This window comes from Stenella coeruleoalba (genome assembly GCF_951394435.1).
Source record: "Stenella coeruleoalba genome assembly, chromosome: 5".
Classification (NCBI taxonomy): domain Eukaryota; kingdom Metazoa; phylum Chordata; class Mammalia; order Artiodactyla; family Delphinidae; genus Stenella; species Stenella coeruleoalba.
In genome coordinates, this window is record NC_137150.1 from 131022868 (window position 1) to 131043445 (window position 20578).

General features: G+C 40.8%; 1 protein-coding gene across 8 annotated transcripts in view; it reads right to left on the reverse strand.

Moving 5' to 3' along the window:
- TIAM1 (TIAM Rac1 associated GEF 1) overlaps window positions 1-20578 on the reverse strand; it is a 400681-nt gene that overhangs the window by 76676 nt on the left and 303427 nt on the right. For 7 of the 8 annotated variants that reach the window (XM_079923442.1, XM_079923436.1, XM_079923437.1 and 4 more), the window contains 6 exons: window positions 19616-19801; window positions 13733-13879; window positions 12206-12247; window positions 11129-11203; window positions 8490-8660; window positions 2346-2450 (listed from right to left, as the gene is read on the reverse strand). In XM_079923442.1, the coding sequence (XP_079779568.1) occupies window positions 2346-2450; window positions 8490-8660; window positions 11129-11203; window positions 12206-12247; window positions 13733-13879; window positions 19616-19801 (726 nt within the window). The remainder of the gene's footprint in view (window positions 1-2345; window positions 2451-8489; window positions 8661-11128; window positions 11204-12205; window positions 12248-13732; window positions 13880-19615; window positions 19802-20578) is intronic. The other variant, XM_079923443.1, reaches the window with a different exon arrangement.

The following is a 20578-nucleotide window of genomic DNA, read 5'->3' on the forward strand; positions in this document are numbered from 1 at the left end:
AGTGTGGCACACCTTAGTCTCCTATACTGGATGAGACCGCAAAATGGCCAAAACTTAAAAATAATAAAAGAGTCAATATAATTTCATAAGGTATGTCTTAAACATGTACTGTGTGTAAGATATGAAGGACATGGAAGTTGCTTAGGCATGACCCCTGTCATTTACGACACAAAAGATTCATTAACTCTGAAATGCAAAATATATGGCCTAATAGCTGTTCCAGTGTTACCGGCAAAGCACTTTCCTTTCTTAAGTAAGAAAAAGGGCTTTCTCTCCTCTACTCACGGAGCACAAAGTCAGGGCTTTCCCCATGCCAGAGAAAAAAATAAATCAGCCACTGTTAAAAGTACCCTCCTCTGTGTTAAACTTAGTGATTTAAGCGATGGTTGAAAATGGTTATTTCGTTCTTCTATTTCGTGACATGATAAGAGTGTATAAAAGCACACCCTCTCTTGTATTTCATTGAAAACACCTAGAGGGACATGAGGGAAGTTTTTAAGATGACAGAAGTGTTCTAAATCAGAGGTCCCCAACCCCCGGGCCACGGAACAGGAGCCTGTTAGGAACCGGGCCACACAGCAGGAGGTGAACAGCAGGCGAGCAAGCAAAGCTTCATCTGTATTTAGAGCCGCTCCCCATCACTCGCATTGCCGCCTGAACTCTGCCTCCTGTCAGGTCCGCGGTGGCATTAGATCCTCATTGGAGCGTGAACCCTACTGTGAATTGCACATGCGAGGGGTCTAGGTTGCACGCTCCTTATGAGAATCTAATGCCTGATGATCTGAGGTGGAGCCAAGGTGGTGATGCTAGCACTGGGGAGCGGCTGCAAATACAGATTATCATTAGCAGAGAGGTTTGACTCCACAGAGACCATAATAAATCAATTGCTTGCAGACTCATATCAAAACCCTATCAGTGACTGACAAGTGACAATTAAGCTGCATCTTACGGAGTAGACTAGACATAAGCAACACACTTCAGGTGTCACTGTCTCCCATCACCCCCAGATAGGACCATCTAGTTGCAGGAAAACAAGTTCAGGGCTCCCACTGATGCTGCATTATGGTGAGTTGTATAATTATTTCATTATATACTACAATGTAATAATAATAAAGTGCACAATAAATGTAATGCGCTTGAATCATCCCCAAACCACCCCCCACCCCCCGGTCTGTGGAAAAACTGTCTTCCACGAAACAATTGTCCCTGGTGCCAAAAAGGTTGGGGACCGCAGTTCTAAATTATGACTGTAATGCTGGAAACACCACTGTCTGTATACATTTGCCAAAACTCATGAAATTGTGTGCTCAAAATTGATGCTTTATTGCAGAGAAAGTAAACCTCAAAAAAAATTGATTAGAAACAAAATTCCCTACTAAATATACTAAATTTTAAATCACGCTTCCCCTTTTCAAAAAGAGACTATTCGGGTTTCAATTTTCAGTTCTGTTTTCTGTGGTGAAAGCCTGTCTGAAGTCATACTGTTATCATTCACAGATCCATGGCAAGAAGCTCGGTGGCCCCCAGAGGAATGACTAAGTGCAGAGAAAGAAGAACAAACTCCAAGAGAGGGGGCCTTGCTCCCAAAATGTTTCTTTCCTGGAACTGAAAAAAGCACCCTTTGGCTAACGAAAAAGGAACTTGTCATTATTTTGCCATGTTACCATGACAACCATTTATTGAGCATCTACTATGTGAACCGTTATCTCTAATCTTTGCGAAATCCTAGAAAGTATTATCACCTCATTTTTTTTTTTTTTGCCAAGACCACATAATTAGTAAGCAACAGAGTCAATATAAAAATCCAGATACAGTTCAGAACCCAAGTCCCATAATGAAACTCAAACCCACATAAGTGTGCCCAAGAATCTCTATAATAAATACAATTCCAAAAGGCCAGGACACATAATTAGATGGCAGCTTTTTCACCCAACAGGATTTGACCCATCAATTTCAACATGCAGGGAGAAGTCATACAAAATTGGAGTTAGTACTTTTTATCTGACAACAGCCAGCTCACCTTTGAGTCACCCATTTAAAACATAAGACTGTCAAAGCTACAAGGAAAGCTAGGCATAATAACTAAAATTCTATCTGAGAGTCAGTTCTGGATTTCACTTTTTCATGATAGCACAGCATCGTTCCCTGCATAAACTAAGGTGGCATTTTCACTCTGCAAAAATATTATGATATGTAAGGCCATCTCCACAAACTTAAGAGCGCTGAATGAGGCTCATTTATTTTAGAATTTGTTCCACTCCACCAACCACAATTAGCATGAGCACACATATAATTTAAAAATAATCTCCTACAGAATGTACTTGGACAACAGACATAAACATTACCAGCTCATAAATGTCCTCCTCGGGCTTTGGCACGTAGTGTTGCATTTTGTTTTCTATTAGAAATTTCAGGCGCAGGTAATGAGCAGAATGATCCAGTCTATGTGCCTGGGACCAAAACAAAAAAAAAAGAAGAGAAAATGTCTTTTCAATAGTAAATAGACATAATTAGTTTTCCACTGATGTACTGTCATCTATTCCTGAGAATAATGGTGATTTGCTACTGAAGGGAGGTGTAAAATTTCTATACTTCTTAAAAGGTTTACACCCAAAACCAAACTTTCATTTTCATTGAATATATTAATAATATCCCACGGGTATCTTATGATCAATGGAAACAAAAAAGTCACATCTTCACTTCTGCTTATCTCATCCATTACGCTCTTTAACACTGGGTTTGCAAGAAAACCTATCTCACCCAAAAGGCCTTTAAACATAATTTCCAACATACAAAGGTGATTGGAGAAGAAAAGTGACAAGAAAGGCAAGGAAGGATTTACAGTGACAGAAGAAATCTGTGCCCAGGCAAACTTATTTTTTTAACCACATGGGGACACTGGGACAGTTGTTCACAGTTCATTTGCAAGTGAGTTGGTGTATAGACAAGGCATTTGGATTTCAGTCTTATTTATATACACCCCGAGTGAGACTCCCTCCGGGGGCAGCGAAGACAGGCATGTGTCCAACTTTGGAAACACAATGAATGACTTGCCCAAAGAAAACAATTCTGAAGCAGTTAAGGATTGAAATTTCCAGGCCTTCTCCACTGCTCAGGATGGGTCAAATGACTTTTTTCCATCTAGAAAGTCATTCGTGAATTAACTTTGTGGAAAAGGCAACAGTGGAAACATGGTTTTATAACTAACATCCTCAATTCACATTCAAGAAGATGCAGAGGAAAAAAGAAAAAAATGCTCTTCAAAAGTTACATGCAAGTTACATGAAAATGTATTGCTAGAGAGAAAATGTTTCCATCAAGTCTTTTTTTAAAGCATCCTTATCTTTTAGAGATTTATCCTGAAGTACTAGTAAAGATATGATGTCTGGAATCTGCTTCCAAAATCATTCAGAGCAGGGGGTGGGAGTGAGTTAGTCAATGGAGAAACATAATTTGATATTATAGAACCTTGGTGATGGTGACACAGAAGTTTATTACATTATTGCCTACTCTTTGTAAATTTGAAATTTTTCATCAATATAAAATCTCTTCACACCAAAAGCTCAACTGATGAGAATTATTTCAAAATAAGCGAAGTTAATTTTTCACTGGTTTAATGCTCTTTCTGTTTACCTTCTTCCCCCCGGCCCCAAATTTTAAAGCCAAGCTAAGAACATTCTAATAATTATTCCAATAATAGTCATTCAATTACACCTAACTAATTCTGAAGTGTGCCAGATACCGCGTGAAGCAGTCTTCAGGAGTGTGGGAAGGGGCCTGCAGAACATGGGAGCTGGCGACAGTGATGACTTTGCCTCGTAATTAAACACACATGCAAGACAGGGATCCTGCACTAGAGAAAAGCATGGCTATGGAAAGTAGAAGTGAGTTTGTTCTAAACACCTAGCAGAATGATAAAGAAGTTTTCTATAGTAATTCTCGGGAACCTCCAACGTGTATCCTTTTCTGAGTAACGTGATAGTCTGAAGCCCACCGTCCGAACACAGGCACCACTGAGGCAGCACCTTCCTTGCACCTGGCTTTCGGGTTTCCGCTGTCGGTACTGAAAATCAAACGCTCAGTGTCTGCCAGACCCAGATCATTGATGTCAAATAACCAGGGTGGGTGGGTAAGCCAGGGAAGCAAAAGCAGGGAAGTTTCAAAGTGTGCTACCTACTGCTTGTCAAAGAGCCGCTGAGACAAACAACAAATTAATAATACTCAGGGTGCTACGATAAGCAAGAAAAGTTTCCCTCACAGAGATAAAAGCTGCAAATGCTTCCCACTGACCTAGATCCCCACTGAAATCTTTAATTAGAAGCAAAATATTTTGGTTCACCATCTGTTTCCAACTGAGGTGGGAGGGAAAGAGAAATGAAACTTCATGGCGTCTTGGTCAACAGGAACAAATCCACCCGGAAACTTTATCGTCATCATTAATCAACACTTTGTAGACACTCCCAATGGGGCTGCCACTTAGACAGTCTTCTGGAAACCAGACCATAATAGCCACCTCACCTAAGAAGCTTCGGGCTCCCGAAACCTCAGTGTGAAAGAGAGATGTTTGGTGCCACGTCTTAAGGTGGTCCTGATGGAGACATCATTCCTTAAATGCTACCACGCTGAAAACATTTATACAGATACACAGAGAACGCCAAATAACGGCCGACACCTTGAAGTGTTTAACAAAGCAAAGAGAACAGAGCAACAGGAATAAGGGTGGCTCTGGCCGTCTTCCCCTCCACCACCGTATTTTTCAAACTTCCTTAAGTTACAATAATGTCTTGATAACTTCGAAAAATAAAAATGAGCACATGTAACCAACATAACAATTATAATGATCTTATTTGTAACCCAAGAGCCCGTGGTTTGGTCAGTAAATAGTTACCTTAAAAATGGGACTTTGGATCAACATACCCATGTGTCTTATCATTTTGGTAAATGTTTCTCAATTATGAGCCCCCATTAGTCATGGCTGGTCTAACATAAAGGGAAAATCGTAATGAATTAACTAAATCAGATCATCAGAACTCTCAAGAATTTCATGCTCCTCCAATATTTACAAGTCAGTATCAAGGCAGGTTTAACAACTTACCATGTTCACAATACATCTATGTGCAAGAAAAAATTCCAAATATTAATGAATATTTTAAGATAGTAATTCTAACGATTTGGCCTGCTTTACACTTGTAAAATGTTCAATTACAACGTAAGAGAAATTCAGCTGGGAAAACAACTTCAATGGTCCAAATTTGTTTTCCAGTGTTCATTAAGTTACGTAGAAAGCATTTGATTCATTTTGAGACAATGCAGTCCCAAATCATACCATAAGACAAATATTATTTGTTTAGTTGGCATGTTTTAAAAATTTTTCATCTTCCTATGACTCCTTCAAAGGATGAAACAACAAAACATAATGTAGGTCTTTTCAACAAATAGTTTGAGTCCATTAAAACAGAGAATAACACGATCTTGAAATCCACCAATGTTTTGTTCTTCCATGTCTCCTCATATTCTTCCATTTCAATCAAACTTCTTCAGGAAACATAAACGCATGCAGTTAGGACATCCAGAGATCCACACGTGCACGCACGCACGCACACACACATGCGCGCGCACACACACACACACACACACACACACAAAGTGCTACTGCAGAATTTCCAAAGAGACTTATCCTCCCCTTCGAGGTGATTTTTATTGTTTTTAATGTCCATGGTTATTAGAATATCCAAGGCCATAGGTCTACAGAGTGAAGCCATGAAATAAATACCAATGGTCACACGTGAATAATAACAAGTATGAATAAATGAATTTCTTTGCAATTATTTTAGTAATTGCAATGATCAGAACATGTCCACAACCCACAGGCTAACACGGTTACCTGCTATATTTAGCAACTATCACTTTCATAACACTCATAACATGAATTGCACATGAAATGTAGATCTTGAAACAGTTACTGTACCAGAACTTGACTGGTGCTCGGATGGCAGATGACAAACTGATGTGAAATGATGTGGATCAGACAGAATAGGAAAGAGAATGGCTGAATGCAAGAGACAGAAGAAAAAGATTGATTATTAAATATTAGAGAAAGCACCCATCACCAAAGTTGAGAACGACAATAAAGAAATAAAAGACAGACATTCTGACAATCACCGTTGTTTTCAGTCCCTCCTCCAAGAGAAAAAAAAAAATCATTCAACATTAATCAGATCATTAATAACATGTGGCACTGTTTTCCCCATTATCTCTTTCCCTCTGAAGAATAAAATCGGCTCCACTAATTACAATGAAGTGTCTTCCGAAGCAGCAAGCTTTAGAAGGTGCCTGGCTCCAAGCACACTATATAATTTATCCTACACAGGTGCTTTTCTGGAGACCATCAGTTTCTTAAAGTGCACACAAAATTTTTCTGTTTTTAAACTCAAGAGATGTAAGCTTGTTCCACACCTTATTTTCTTCTATGTTTTGGGGGAAAAAACCTGAGGATTCAAGAAAAACTGAGTGGGATGACCTTCTCTTGTTAGAGAAAGGCATGTGTGTCGTCATGATGCCATTAAAAACCCTGTCAAGTGACAGAAATAAACCCTTTACAGGGGAACTGGTCTAACTCATTATCTAAAGATGGTCTCTAAGTGGCCACGACAGTATTATTCCTCCCTGATTCCCTTAGTTTCTATCTAAGCAAAAGCTTGAGAAGTACCTAAAATCACTCTTTTCCCCAGTCACTGTTCAATTTTCCACCAATCAATGTTTATTGCTGAACTCTGACCTACCCTCTGATATCTGATGGAGTCTAAAGCCAATGTACACAGGAGGCTCCAAAGCAAGGCAACTCCTTGGAAGGACCCTCCAGAGTCTGGCTTATACAAAAAGCCCAGAGTCCTACTTCTGACACCTTCAGCTGCAGTTCTGAGAATACTTCCCACAGCTCTGCAGAATATTAATGGGTCTCTAAAGAATCGTGCTAATCTATAAATAAAAGAATGCAGAAATCCTCAATAGACCAATTTTGTTAAGTAATTAAAATGAAAAATGTGAACAGAAATACCATTATCTTTAAAAAGCTAGAATTCGTGTACTTGAAGGAGTCAAAGCATGCAAGAGTGCATCATTTATTTTTAACACCCATGTGGGAGCTGATTGTAGCTTTGTCCTGAAACAAATGGTCCTTCTACTTTTCCTCCACAGAAGACGATCCAACAGGCTTATCTGAGCCAGAGTGTTCCATTTCTCCTTCATATGAAGCCATATTTTTTCTTTATCAAAGCCCTAGTGATTTATTTTTTTAAGTACAAAAATTGCTGATTGCAGAATTATAGAACTGAGGTAGTGAAAGTTATTCCACATTTATAAACCACTGTGTTGAATGAGGAGGTCCAAAAATACCACTGTATTCATCCAGCTTCTTCTAGGATAAAATGATGACAGAAAAGGTTTCCACCTTCCCTTTAGTGGCCTCAGAGAAGACCATTTCACTCTCCTAAGAATATATTCTAGATTCTTCCACCCCTTACGGACCATCCTTCCTGACTCCTGACAGTTCTTGTGACCATCCACTTGGCACAAAGGGATACATCTAAGTTTGGAACAGCCAGATATGGATTCAAAACCTCCTTTGCAAGTGATTATGACTGTGATGTGAACTCAGGCAAGGAACTAAGGCTCTCTGAGCCTGGCCTTCTCCATCTGTACAATGGGGACGTATCGTTCTTGCCCAGACTTGATATGACTACTAAATAAGACTATTAATGCTATTAATTATGTAAAAGAAAAGCAGGCATGTTAGGAAAGCTCCTTTCTTTCCTCTTTCCCTTCCCTCACTCAAGGCAATCCAATTCATCCACCTGTCCTTCAGGGAGGGAGAAAAAAAAAAAAAAAAAGAAACAGGGATTACCTTGAAAAAGATCAAGAAGTTTCTACAGCGTAAGGTAAAAACAGAGGAAGTGAGCTCAATCATTTGTCTCTAAAAAACAAAAGAGGCTAATTGTGTGTTCCTAGGAAGAGGAATTTCTCATCATGGAGGTCAAATTTATATTTATTATTTCAGTTTTTCCCTACCCTAAAGATGCCCGTGTATGAGTTACTGTCAAAAGAGCAGGTTACAAATAGTGCACATAATGTGATGCCAAAATGTTCACTGAGGTGATCTCTGAATTGTAAAGTAAGGGTGCCTTAATTTTCTGCTTTGTCCTTTACCTGAATTCTCTAAACCTTGTGCAATGAGCATGGAAGATGCTTATCACAAATCTATCGAGTACACACGTTGAAAGAGGCTACTTAAAAGAATCCCTCTCCTCCCGGCGCTGAAGAATTCACTTCCACTTATTAGGCATATTATCACAAAGAAATCCAAAGCTGCTCTGAAATGAAATGGAGATGTTCTTGAAAGTACCCTCCCCTGCCACACGCTTCTGAGTGTTCATGGATTCCTCCGCTGCATTCTGTTCTTCTCAAGAAAGCAACCCCAAGTAGCCTCATACCTTGCAGATCAGCTCCAGGGTGTCCCGGGCTGTGTCCCCTGGCCGGACGGCTGTCAGAACTGGCTTATTATTTGGCAGACAGAACCAGGACGGAGTGAAATACTCGTGGACCCAAATGTCACAGTCAGGGTTGTGCTGGTGGACGCTGGGTAAGACCATTTCTTTCTCCCTCTACGATAAGAAATAAAGTTAGCAGAGCAGCAAGTTAGTTTCTCAAGATCTAGATCCCCAGATGGCACACAGGAATTATCCACTCCAATGAAAAGGGCCCAGGGCAGAAGTGGCGGCAGTGGTGAAGGACAGAGAGCTCCTCCGAGAAAAGAAGAAATTATAGAGAAAGGAGCTTCCTGGAGGTAGGAAAGATGTCTCAGAAGAGAGACAGACCTCGCACCTGATCCACGGCAACCACGGGTGGGCATTGCATGATTGAGTGGGTTTCAAAATTGGAAGAAAGAAAGAAACGGAAAAAAAAAAAAAAGAAGAAAGAAATGGGCTATCCATTCGGTTCGGCTTTATTGCCACGATTTCTTCCACAAACCATTTAAATTTAGAACTGAGATTCCTCCAGCAAAGCCTATCTACCATGTGAGCTATATGTTTCAAAGGCAACCATGAGGCTGCAAAGAAATTTTTAAAGAAAAGATGATGTTCTGGCATTACCTACTGACAAGCAGCATCATTTGTGTGCTCACATTCGACATCTGATGTAACTCTGGGAGAGAGACAGCCTCATTTCCCAGATGAGGCTTAGAGAACTTCAAAGACCAGCTTTCTGGCCTTCTTAGGCTGTTGCCATCACTCCATCCTCTACATCAGGGAGTAGCACCAAGTTTCTAAGGGTGGGAGGAGCCGTGTCCTATGTATACCCTTCAGCAGCTGGGTTATATCTAAGTCAGCTAAACAGCTAAAGCTAAAAACACTCCACAGATTGATGAAATATTAGGAGCCTAATCTCTCTGAAATAAGCAGAGAAATCATTCCATTAGATTTTAGCAATGGAAAAATAATACTGATGCTCAATATGTCGTTTACATCCAGGCCACGGATTGGTAAATACATATCTACAGATTACTGAACACTTGGCACTATCAGCAAATTATAAGAAGAAACAAGTTTCCAAACGAAGGCTGAGAAGTAGTAACATAACAACTTCCATATGTAAAAAGAACAGATCCCAGAATGGGGAAAAGATTTTTGTAAAGGCTACTAAACTCAATTCAATTGAGAAGACAATTTCAGCTCTGCCTTTGAATGGTGTGGCTTTCATAGATAAACTGAACCCCAGGGAAGGAACTGTCAGAACGCAATCAACTTGCCCAAATCCCATTAACTATCATTGGAATCTTCCCATTCTGTCCTTACATGCCACCTAAAATAACTGCCCTTAGCACTACATCGGCCCAAGTTTTGCATCTAACCTGCTCTTTGAGAACAAGGCATTCCAGCCAAGGAGGAGGATAAAGGGGTATCTTGGAAAAACAAAAAAGTGACACAGAAATCCAGTGGAACAACTTCTGCAGCTTCCAGGATCTGTGTGCCTGGGGAAAAGTAAAAGTGCACTAATAATGGTATGCAAGATGAATTAGCTAACTTCAGAAATGACTACATGAACATCAAAAACATCTATGCTTGGATTGCACATAAGAACAGCAATTTAATTTCATCAGAAACAGACAGATGCTCAGAGAGAGTGCTGTGGATGGGTATTTCCAAGGACAGCAGCCTTTATATCCACGATGACATAATCCAGGAGTAGTTTAGGTATCCAAGGGAGAGAAGGCCTGTCCACGGCCACTCTTATCCCCCCTCCCCCCAACAGCCAGAACTCCCCTACTACACTCTGATTTTGGAGGCTCAGCTCCATCTAGAAGGAGGGGCAAGCCATTGCTCGGCTGCATGGCCACCGAGAGCTGAACCCTGTCCTATTGATTCTGAGTCCAAGAACCAGAGGATCATACCAAGGTCCCGTTATCAACACCAGAATCCCCCCACTGCCCCCAGCAACGAGGCCGCCTGTATCATCATTAGGGTCTTTAAAACAAGGAATGTCCATTTATTTAGAGGCTGAAAAAAAGTGGCCTAGAAAAAAAAAATCAATATTCTTTATGGGCTTTCAATCAGAGCAGTTGGAAAGACCCTTTTAAATCCGAGCACAAGGTTGAATCAAGTCTGGGCATCTTTAATCGAATGCTTGTCTTGGGAGGCAAACGCATTTTGTTTTTAAAGAACAAACTGTCAGAACAGTTCTTTGAAATTAATTGAAGGAAAAAAGCAGCATGTGTGGGTAGACAGGGAGGGCAGTAAGAACTCACCCCCTGAGAAGAAAGTTGTATATGAGAGGAATTAACAATGGCATAAAATATGCTGCTACCCAGTACCCCACAATTTCCTCTTATATTCTACATGGAAACTTCAACATTCAAATGATAGTTATTGAAAACGTTACGTCAGCAGGAGAATATTCTTACTGTTATCGAGTTTTCCATCTCTTCTCGACCTGTTACATAATTTTAAAGGACCGATCATTTCAGTTTTTAATACTGAGCATACTTAATCTTAGGATCCCAAGAAACCGCTGCATTGTGTAATGTTGATGTATTTGTGGTACTTTTAGAAAAGGAACATGTGTTTGTTTTTACCTTGCCATCTGGAACAGTGTCATCAAATATTCCCTCTAAGGATTTCTTTACAGCCTCAGTTCCCTCACCGAACACCTGCGTACACAAAAGTATCATCTTAAGAAGAAATCTGGGCAAAAGGGCAAATGAAGCATGAGAAGGGGGATGAAAACAGGCCTGACTATTAGAAAACATTACAGAAGTTTCAGATACTCTTACATCAAATCCTGAAGTAGGTAAAATAATGTACTAGCTAAAAGACCATGAAAATCATCCCTCTATCTATATCAGATCACTTCCCACGTCTTGGGCAATTTTTTTAAATTGGCTTTAGATCTGGACAATTCATCTAAATTTAAAGAAAATAAACCTGCAAATGCAATGAACCAGATTCATTCACAGTGAAGAATTTCAGCTACAGCATCACATACCTAATCAGAAATTTATCAATAATAATGAGTTTACTTTTTACCTCAGAACCTGAGAACATATGTTTATAATTATATTACCATAACACCAAGGAAAAGTTTCTTATTTAAAAAAATAGAAACTTGTCTATCCTTTGAAATTTAATGAATCCTGCTAACTTAAAGATATGACTAAAATCACATCAGGGTACCAATGCCACTAGGTAGTCAAAACCTAAACACATGGGAAAATTTCATAGGTTTGCTCTCAACCGATTGTGTACGGTCGGTATAATATACATGGTTAAGAAAAAGTCTTTGCTCCAATGCAAATGAGATATATAGAAACATACAATTTTTATCCATTTCAAAGTACTAAATTAACAAGTAACTTTCTATTGGTATACTTACGGCTAAGTAAGAGGTTTTTTTAAACTCTTACTGTAAGAGAGAATAACAAGAATTGTTTGTAAGACATTACATGGTCCTTTGATTAAAAGAAAAAGTTAAAACATTCTCTTGGATTCATTTAAATTCAGGCATATGTTTCAGCAGCAATGGACTGTAACATAAGTGGGCACCCATAAGGTAGAAGCACACAAGTGAACTAAGGCTTTCAATAGAAGAGAAATACAACCCAAACTTCCAGCTGCGAACCCTGACGTGTATTTACAGTGTCCGTCTGAGTCACCTGCAATGCCGAACGATGCACACAAAAGGACACCACCACCTCCTGAAACAAGGGGGGAAATGCTGATTGTTAATGCCACCCTTTTGCAGGTTTAACCAAGAGCATCAAGTCTCGTGCGATTTTTCCGAAGAAATACTGACTTTCCTCCAAACAGTTTCTTCTTCGGATTTACACAGAAGCAAAACCCCAGGTAGCAAACTTGATGATGCTCTACTCTCCCCAAAGACCAGAGAACAAACTGCATGAACGCTCAGCCTCTTCCCATCTGCTCGTCTGGTCCCCTGCAAGTTCCACCAACGGTCCAGACACTCCAGGTGGAAACAATGAGTGTGGTGGTCAGCTAAGGACGTAATACATCAGCTTTCACGATTAATTTATTTTTTAAATGTCAGTTCTTAAGTAAACTAATGGCTGAACTGGTCGAATAAATGATGAGATCTTTTTTATTGAGTCAGTCAATGGAATTCTCACTTTGCCTACGGGCTCAGAGTGAATAGGTCAAATTGGCAATCCTAGTCATGACCTCAAACTGCTCAGTGCCTCTACGGCTCATGCACTGGACGTTCTCCTTCTCCTGAAAGACAAATACCTATGTTCTTCCAGTTCTTAAAATCTGAAGCGGCTCTGGAGCCACTTGTTTCTCAAAGCCAAAGAAGGCGGATGACAATGACAATGGAGAGTTTCCCAGAAGTAACTCCCGCAGGAAAGTGGACTTAGCTAGTAAAAAAGTCAAAGTTATGAGGCCAGAGCATTTGGTTAACAGAGGCCCAATGATGCAGCACCCTAGGGGGTGCCACTCATGATGCACTGAGGTAGGTCCCCTTCAAGCCCTGGCACCTGGGTAGTAGAAGGGAGTCACAGTGGTGAGTGAGCGCTCTCGGATTCCTGGTTCCTGATGTAAGTAGGCAGAAGAACTGCCCATTTAATGTCAACCCCCAAAAGTCAAGGGCAAAGAAACAATCAGATTCCCCTGGAGGCTGCCTTTGATCCAGTGCCAGAGGCAGCTTAAAAGACTGCTCAGGTGCCCACTTGGCTTCATCATCAGGCCCTGCTTTTCTTCTGAAAACTCAGGAAGAAGTGCACTTTCAGTACCACTGTAATTACCCAGGGTTTGGAAAGGTTGCAGGTGGGAGACTGGAGCTTGGTGATAGACTAATAGCAGAGTTCAATGTTATGGGTATACGTTATCTATTTAAAGCATCTAGGGGCTTCCCTGGTGGCGCTGTGGTTGAGAGTCCGCCTGCCGATGCAGGGGACACGGGTTCGTGCCCTGGTCCAGGAAGATCCCACATGCCGCAGAGCGGCTGGGCCCGTGAGCCATGGCCGCTGAGCCTGCGCGTCCGGACAGTGAGAGGCCGCGTACCGCAAAAAAAAAAAAAAAAAAAAAAAGCATCTAGCACAACTAACTTCTTTGTGTCAGCTAGTTGATGTGATATAACAGTATCAATCAAGGAACAATGCACACCCCAAAGTGAGGTGTCCGTGGGAGCAATCTACGCTTGCTTTCTCATCCACCCTGGAACCTACCTGATTGATGCTTGGGCGTCCCTGCTTCTTTTTGGAGGTAGTGTCCAGACCCCAAAGAGAAGAAAACCTGCTCCTCCTCTTGCTGGCAGATCTGGACATGGCCTGAGTACGTCTTCTGACTCCAGTTTCACCAGTGCGAGCGGCCACCTGAGGAACGGCAAGAGGGGACATCAACAAGAGATGTGTCAAGACCACTCACCTGTTCCCCAAGCCGTCCTGTAAGTCCCACCCTCCAAAAGCCCCTTCCCCCTCATGCCAGCCAACCCTGACCCCACCACCCAAAGCATTTCATCCATGACTTACACATATAGGGGCTTTGAGGGCCCTTCCTAGATTCAAAATATAAACGAAAGGTTGGCAAACTCAATCACTGTCTGAAAACATCAGTAAAAATACGTAAAATAGTAATGGAATGTATGCTAGGTTTCCAAGAATTAGATACCCTTCTGGTCACATCCCTGAACTCCAGCATCAAGTTAAACTAACCATACTTTCTTGAGATTCTCTCCAAATGGTACAGAGTTGTTTCTTCGCTCTAACAAAAAATGATGGCTGAGTGTCAGCAAAAATAGTGAAGACAGCACATTTTGGTTCCTGTGATTCCATATTGAATCTAAATTTACCAATCTCTTCTATTTAGTTGTCTCAGAATTACATGAAATCACTTTCCTTATTAGGCAAGTGATAGCTGTCCCCCAATATCAATGTCCCTTCTGCCTTAGAGAAACCCCAAACATAGCTGACCATCTGGCTGACCGAAGTGAACTTGTTTTCCTTGTAGCAGGGCATGGGCTTGTGATGAAGTTCTGGTCAAGGGGAAGTAGAAGGGTTACACTAAGTCCCCTATATATGAACCTTCAAGTTGCGAACTTTCAAAGATGCGAACGTGCATCTGGTTCCAGCGAGGAACCAGGACCTGAGCCATCAACGTCAGGCGTGAGTAAAATTGCAGCTTGCCCTCCATCTCCTGTTGCTGAGGATCCTTCAGCTCTACCATCTCCCACCTCCTCTCCCTCCTCCAGTCGTAACTCTTCTTGCCTGTTCACTCGATGCCAGCCCCTGTATGCCAGCTGTTGGACTGTACTACTATACTTTTCGAGGTACTGTACTGTAAGATTAAAAATGTTTTCTTTATTTTTTGTGTTTGTTTTTTATGCATTATTTGTGTGAAAAGTATTATAAACCTATTACTGTACAGTGCTATACAGCCAATCGTGTTAGTTGGGTACCTAGGCTAACTTCGTTGGACTTCCGAACAAATTGGACTTGCGAATGCACTCTTGGAACAGAAGTCGTTTGTATGTAGGGGACTTACTGTATTTGTAATTTCCAGAAATGGTCCTCGAAAGGAGGGGTTTTTCCATTATCCTTCACTTTCCTCCTCTCCCGAAACATGAAAACTACCACAATTAATTTTTTGCTTACATCCTTCCAGACTTTATTTCCAAGCAAATATCTATATAATCGTTTTACAAAAATGGGAATGTACTGAACGTATTTGGCAATTCTGTCATTTTCACTTAAAATACGGTATGCATCTTTTTATTAAAACAAATTTGAACTTCGGGAAAAAAATTGTATTTTTTTTTTAAAAGGAAGCTAAACTCTGTTGAGATATTTGCAAGGTGCCAGCGACCCAGATAAATAGTTCAATATTGCAGAAGGGAACATGCCAAACTAAATCTGCCACTGTGATCGCCACTCAGGCACATGCAAGATCTCTGAGGACTCCACATCGTCTTCCCAGGCAATCCTTCAGGCTTGAGCCTTATACTACAGGTTGTAAGCAAAGTCCCAGGAACTTGAGGGAACTTCTGCCAGGAGGTCTCAATAGGCCACCCATGGGCTCTCCTTTCAAAAGAGGGAGTGTCAGGAGGTACTGCGAGTTAGACTTGAAACTTCCCCGCCTGCTCTTTGTCACTGGAGGTATATATCTTGGAACCTACTTGTCATAGATTCCCACACGGTCAACTCCCAGTGTGACGGCTGCCAACTGGCAGCATTCTCAGGGATGAATACTGTTGGGTAACACAGGGGACCCCCCCCCCCAGCATTCAGCACGTTGGTTACAAGGCACACCCTTCTGGGGTTTTCAGTATTGACAGGGTCAACACCCTGGAAGCCCCATGAGTAGATTGGCAAAGACCCCCCACATCTATCAAAACCAGGAATCAGAACAGTTTCTCTACGAGGGTATTAGGGGGAAAGTTTTAGTCCCAAACAAAAAAGAGGAGGGAGTTGAGAGGTCTTGTATTTTCTCAGCTTAGCACATAAGAAAACCCAGATCAGGGTATGTGAAAATGTGGTACTCGAGACAATGGTGGGAAAGTGCTCCCAGAAAGAGTTCTAACCCACTATTACACTCAAGGTGTTGTAGGGAACAAAATCAACAAAGGGCACGTGTTTATGTTAAATATGTAAACATTTTCTCTTCTCTATTGTCTTCACTTTCTAAGCTAAAGGTAAACAAAGGTTATAAAAGGAATAAATGATAATGTGCTGACACACATAGATGTTCACCTAACTATGTCAATATCAGTTAAGCTTATCACCACAAAATGATGCTAAGAACCACTGTATAAATGGTATTAGAGCTAAAAATTCTAGAAAAAAAATACATGCAGTCTCATGTTTATACATAGATACATATACACACACATGTAGGCAGACACACACACATACCCAAACACACACACACATCTGTGCCTCAGTATCCATGGGGAATTGGTTCCAGGACCCCCGAAGATACCAAAATCCTCCCCTCCGCAAGTCCCTTATATAAAACGGCACGGCATTTACATATGACCTACATAACAATCTCCTGTGTACTTCAAGTCATCTCTAGGTTACTTATAATACCTAATATTACGTAAATCTATGTAAATAGTTGTAAGGACAATGTAAATATTATGTAAATAGTTGGGCAAATTCAAGATTTGCTCTTTGGAACTTTTTGTAATTTATTTTTTTGAATATTTTCAATCCATGGTTGGTTGAATCCCCAGATGCAGAACCCGTGGAAACAAAGGGTTGACCCTGTGTGTGTGTGTGTGTGTGTGTGTGTGTGTGTGTGTGTGTGAGATAGCACACATCAATATCTGAACTTCTTGTGTCTGCCTGATTGTTTATTTCTTTATTATCATCTCTCCCACAAGAAGATGGGCTCCAATAGGACAAGAACTCTGGAGTCGTTCGCTGCTATAACCCTAATCAGAGGATAGTAACTGACATACGCCAGGCACTCACATTTATTTATTGACTGAATGAATAAATAAACAAACACGGAAAAGCAGAAGCAGATATCCTACATACCACAGTCACAACAATTAAACAGTAACTCTTTCGTGTATAATTTTAGAAAAACACAGTCCAGAAGAGAAAGGCAAGCAACCATAAATACTCTCAGTTACCAGCTGACCAGTTAGTTTAGTCTGTTTAACAAATGGACTGTTTATTTAAGGTTCTTATAGTAACTACTCTAAACTGTTGGGGGCCTTGTAAACTGCAAAAGTTACTGCTGCTCCCAAGACAATAATGACTCAAAATGAGCAAAGGGATTTAGAGGAAGAGGAAAAAAAGCTGGCAAAAGAACTGCTGGACAAGAGCTCAAGAGTTTCTCAATGATCTTGGCCCACACAATGCCTCTCTTTGTGGCCGGAACCTGATTACTCTATCATTCTGCTCATCTGTGCAAACAAGAACAATGATAACCTTCTTTCAAAGAGTACAGCGGGGACCCTTCAGTTAATTACTAAAAATCACTGAGCATGATGGGAAGCCCTCCTGGTGAACGGTACTTAAAGTGTAGCTCAAATCTCCTCCTCTAGCCCTGTTGCCCTCACACCTCCTCCTCCCATGCTCCCCACTTAATAGAAGGAAGAAAAAAAAAAGTCTGGACAAAGGCTAAATTGAAGAATGTTTCAACCCCAGGAGAAAAAAATTCTCTGGGGTCAAATGACAAGGAAAGAAGGAAAAAATAAGTATCCAATAAATCAGACAGTAAAAATTCCCTGCCCAGGATCTTCTATAGGAGATAGAGCAACAAACAGGAAGAGATACCCAACAGGCTTGCTTAACTTGTTCTGTCTGATTGAAACCTCTCACGGAAAAGAGAAGTTTGCAAGGACATATACACACCCAGAACCATGTCACTGTTGCAGCTAGCAAAAAAAAAAAGAAAAAAAGAAAAAAAAGAACAAAGGAACAGAGAGTGGCACATATGGAATTAAATATTCTCCTTCAAAATCACTGACCAAATAAACCTAAAAGAGTTACTAACACTCCCACCCCCATCTTCTGCTGGTCAGATTTTAATAGCCTGCCCATCAAAAGAAAAGTACATGCAAATCACAGATACTGAGACAGGGGAAATTAGAAGGTCTGGAGATAAATTATGGAAGGGTAATTCAGTGGCTTCTACTTCCCCGTCTCTGAGAGGTTAGCTCCAATGGCTTTGAAGAAAATAATAAAGTCATAGAAGTTTTAGGTAGACAGCAAAATTATTTTCTCCGAAGTCTACCAAGCCCAGGAGAAGGAAAGAGCCTTCTGGATAGCTTGGGATTTAGTATTAATACTGATGCCACATCACGGGCATCAGAAGCTTCCTAAATAAAAATGCTCCCTCGATTTACGACATTCTCAGTGTGGTAAACGAGAATTTGTATCCCAATATTTTTGCAGAGCAGGCAAACTGAGATTTGGCTAAGTTACAAAGTGGTGTCCAGGTCTCACAGAAACAGACCGAGAGCCACAAGCTGAAAACTGCCAGATTCATTCATCACAGCACTTTGATCCATGCCTACTAAAAAACAGGACTTAATAGCTATATGGAGAGGTGGTAGCCAGGGAGACCAAGAGCTGAGCTGTAATTAGTCGAACAAATCGGGATGCCAGTTTTAATAACTCCAGAAATTTGTTTAAGACTTCTTTAAAAATGTAAATCTGCCCCAATTATCTGAATGATGACGCTAATCTATTTATAAAGAATACAAACGGCTCTGACTGAATTACAGCTCTGAATTCAATTGCAGGGTACAGCTGACACGGCAAGCCAAGAGCAGCACAGCTAAGGTTCTTCAAGGCGGTTTCTGGAACCTAGGACTTAACATTTAATTTCACAGCAAATGTGCTAAGGTGCGGTACATTTTAAGTGGGTGTCGATTTGGATGGGTTAAAACCATGTTACTCGCATAGCAATTTTGGAGAAGAAAGGGGCCCAAAGCACATAAAGCTGTTCGCAATTTAGCATGTACATGAAATTACAGATTGCAAACATACAACTACCCAACCTGCCGCTCTGGAGGTCAGATGAAAATTCTCTTCCCCAAGCAACTACGTACGTTGGGCTGATAAACACAGAAGGTCATGGCCTTCTTCAAATGCCTCAGGTATTTATGGTCACCAAAACCATGGTAAAAAATAAAGTGAAAAGGAAGATTTCCAAAGAGATCTATGTTCAATATACGGTGTACGTGTTTTCACGTGGGCAAGTGAGAGAGAGAAAAAACACATTTATGTATGAGAGAACAAGCTTTCCACTTACCATTTCCATGAGGTAAATATAAAAAGTACGTATTGGGGTTAAAAACATGACACTGCCTAAAAATGCCATGAGTTATCCACAGCACCACATGCAAAGATCTCTTAAGGTAATACCTTTCATATTTTCTTTGCACAATAATTAAGGGCCCATCAAGAGAGGCTTAAGTAATAAATGTCAGAATAGATTCAAGTGAAGATTTGCATCCGTGACCAAGGGAGGACATATCAGAAATCCACACAGAGCAGTAAACTAGAAAACGACTTCAGAGACTCTTGTCAAGTCGGGCTCAGGATTAACAGTCAAGATGAATATTTTTCAAAAATACATCAGCTTCTACTCACCAGCGCATGAAAAGATGATACAGAAAAGATTCCAAGGCGGCCCATTGCCACTTTCGTTGGACGGCTTGCAAAGGCAAGTAGCCTTTTAGGGTTGGGCAGCTCCCCACCTTGGAGGCTGGCTAAGTAACAGCGGTAGCGAAACAGGTCCATTTGGAACTGTTCAAGATTCTGCTCCCAAACAAAGATCTACAGTGGGGAAAATATGGGAAAAGAGTGGGGAGAGAGAGGGAAAACAAAGGTTAATTTTATCCCACACAAATGTACAAATTTCTGTTATAAAAGTATTAATTGTAGTCCTAAGGGGTAAATACCAGGTACCCTAAATTTCTTAGGTAATAGGTCAAGTATTATTGTTTCCATAGCTTACATGCTTTTCTGCAAACATCTATAGACATAAATTCAGTATGATAAATAGAAGAGATATCCTTAGTTGCTCTCTTCCCTCCCATCATAGATTTCACATTTGCGGCCATGATAGGTCCATCAGCTCCAGGCTCTGGACCACAAACCCAAGGGAGAAGACGTAAAAAAATGGAGGATTTCCAGCGCTGGAGAATTATACGACTTACCAAGAGGTGGCTTTTCATAGGAAGACAGAGAAGAAGAAAAGCGAGGTGATTTCAAAATCAGAGGCAAATAGGCCAAGAGCTTTTGGGAAGAGGTGGGTGGTAGAGAGTACAGGGTGGGACAGTGGAAAACTAGATGGCGTAGACCCAGACTCTGGAATACATAGTTCCAACCAGAGGATATATCCAAGGTATTTCCACATTTTTCAAAATGGCAAAATAATACCTACCTCCTGAGGCTGATGTGATGGTTGAATAAGACAATGCAAGAATAAGAGTGGGACCAGGGTCTGGCTTATAGTGGAGGCTCAGAGAGGTTAGCTGTGATGTGGACGTTGATTAATGGTTGATATCTACCTTTTTACTTCAACTTAAAATACAGTGTTACTGTAAACAT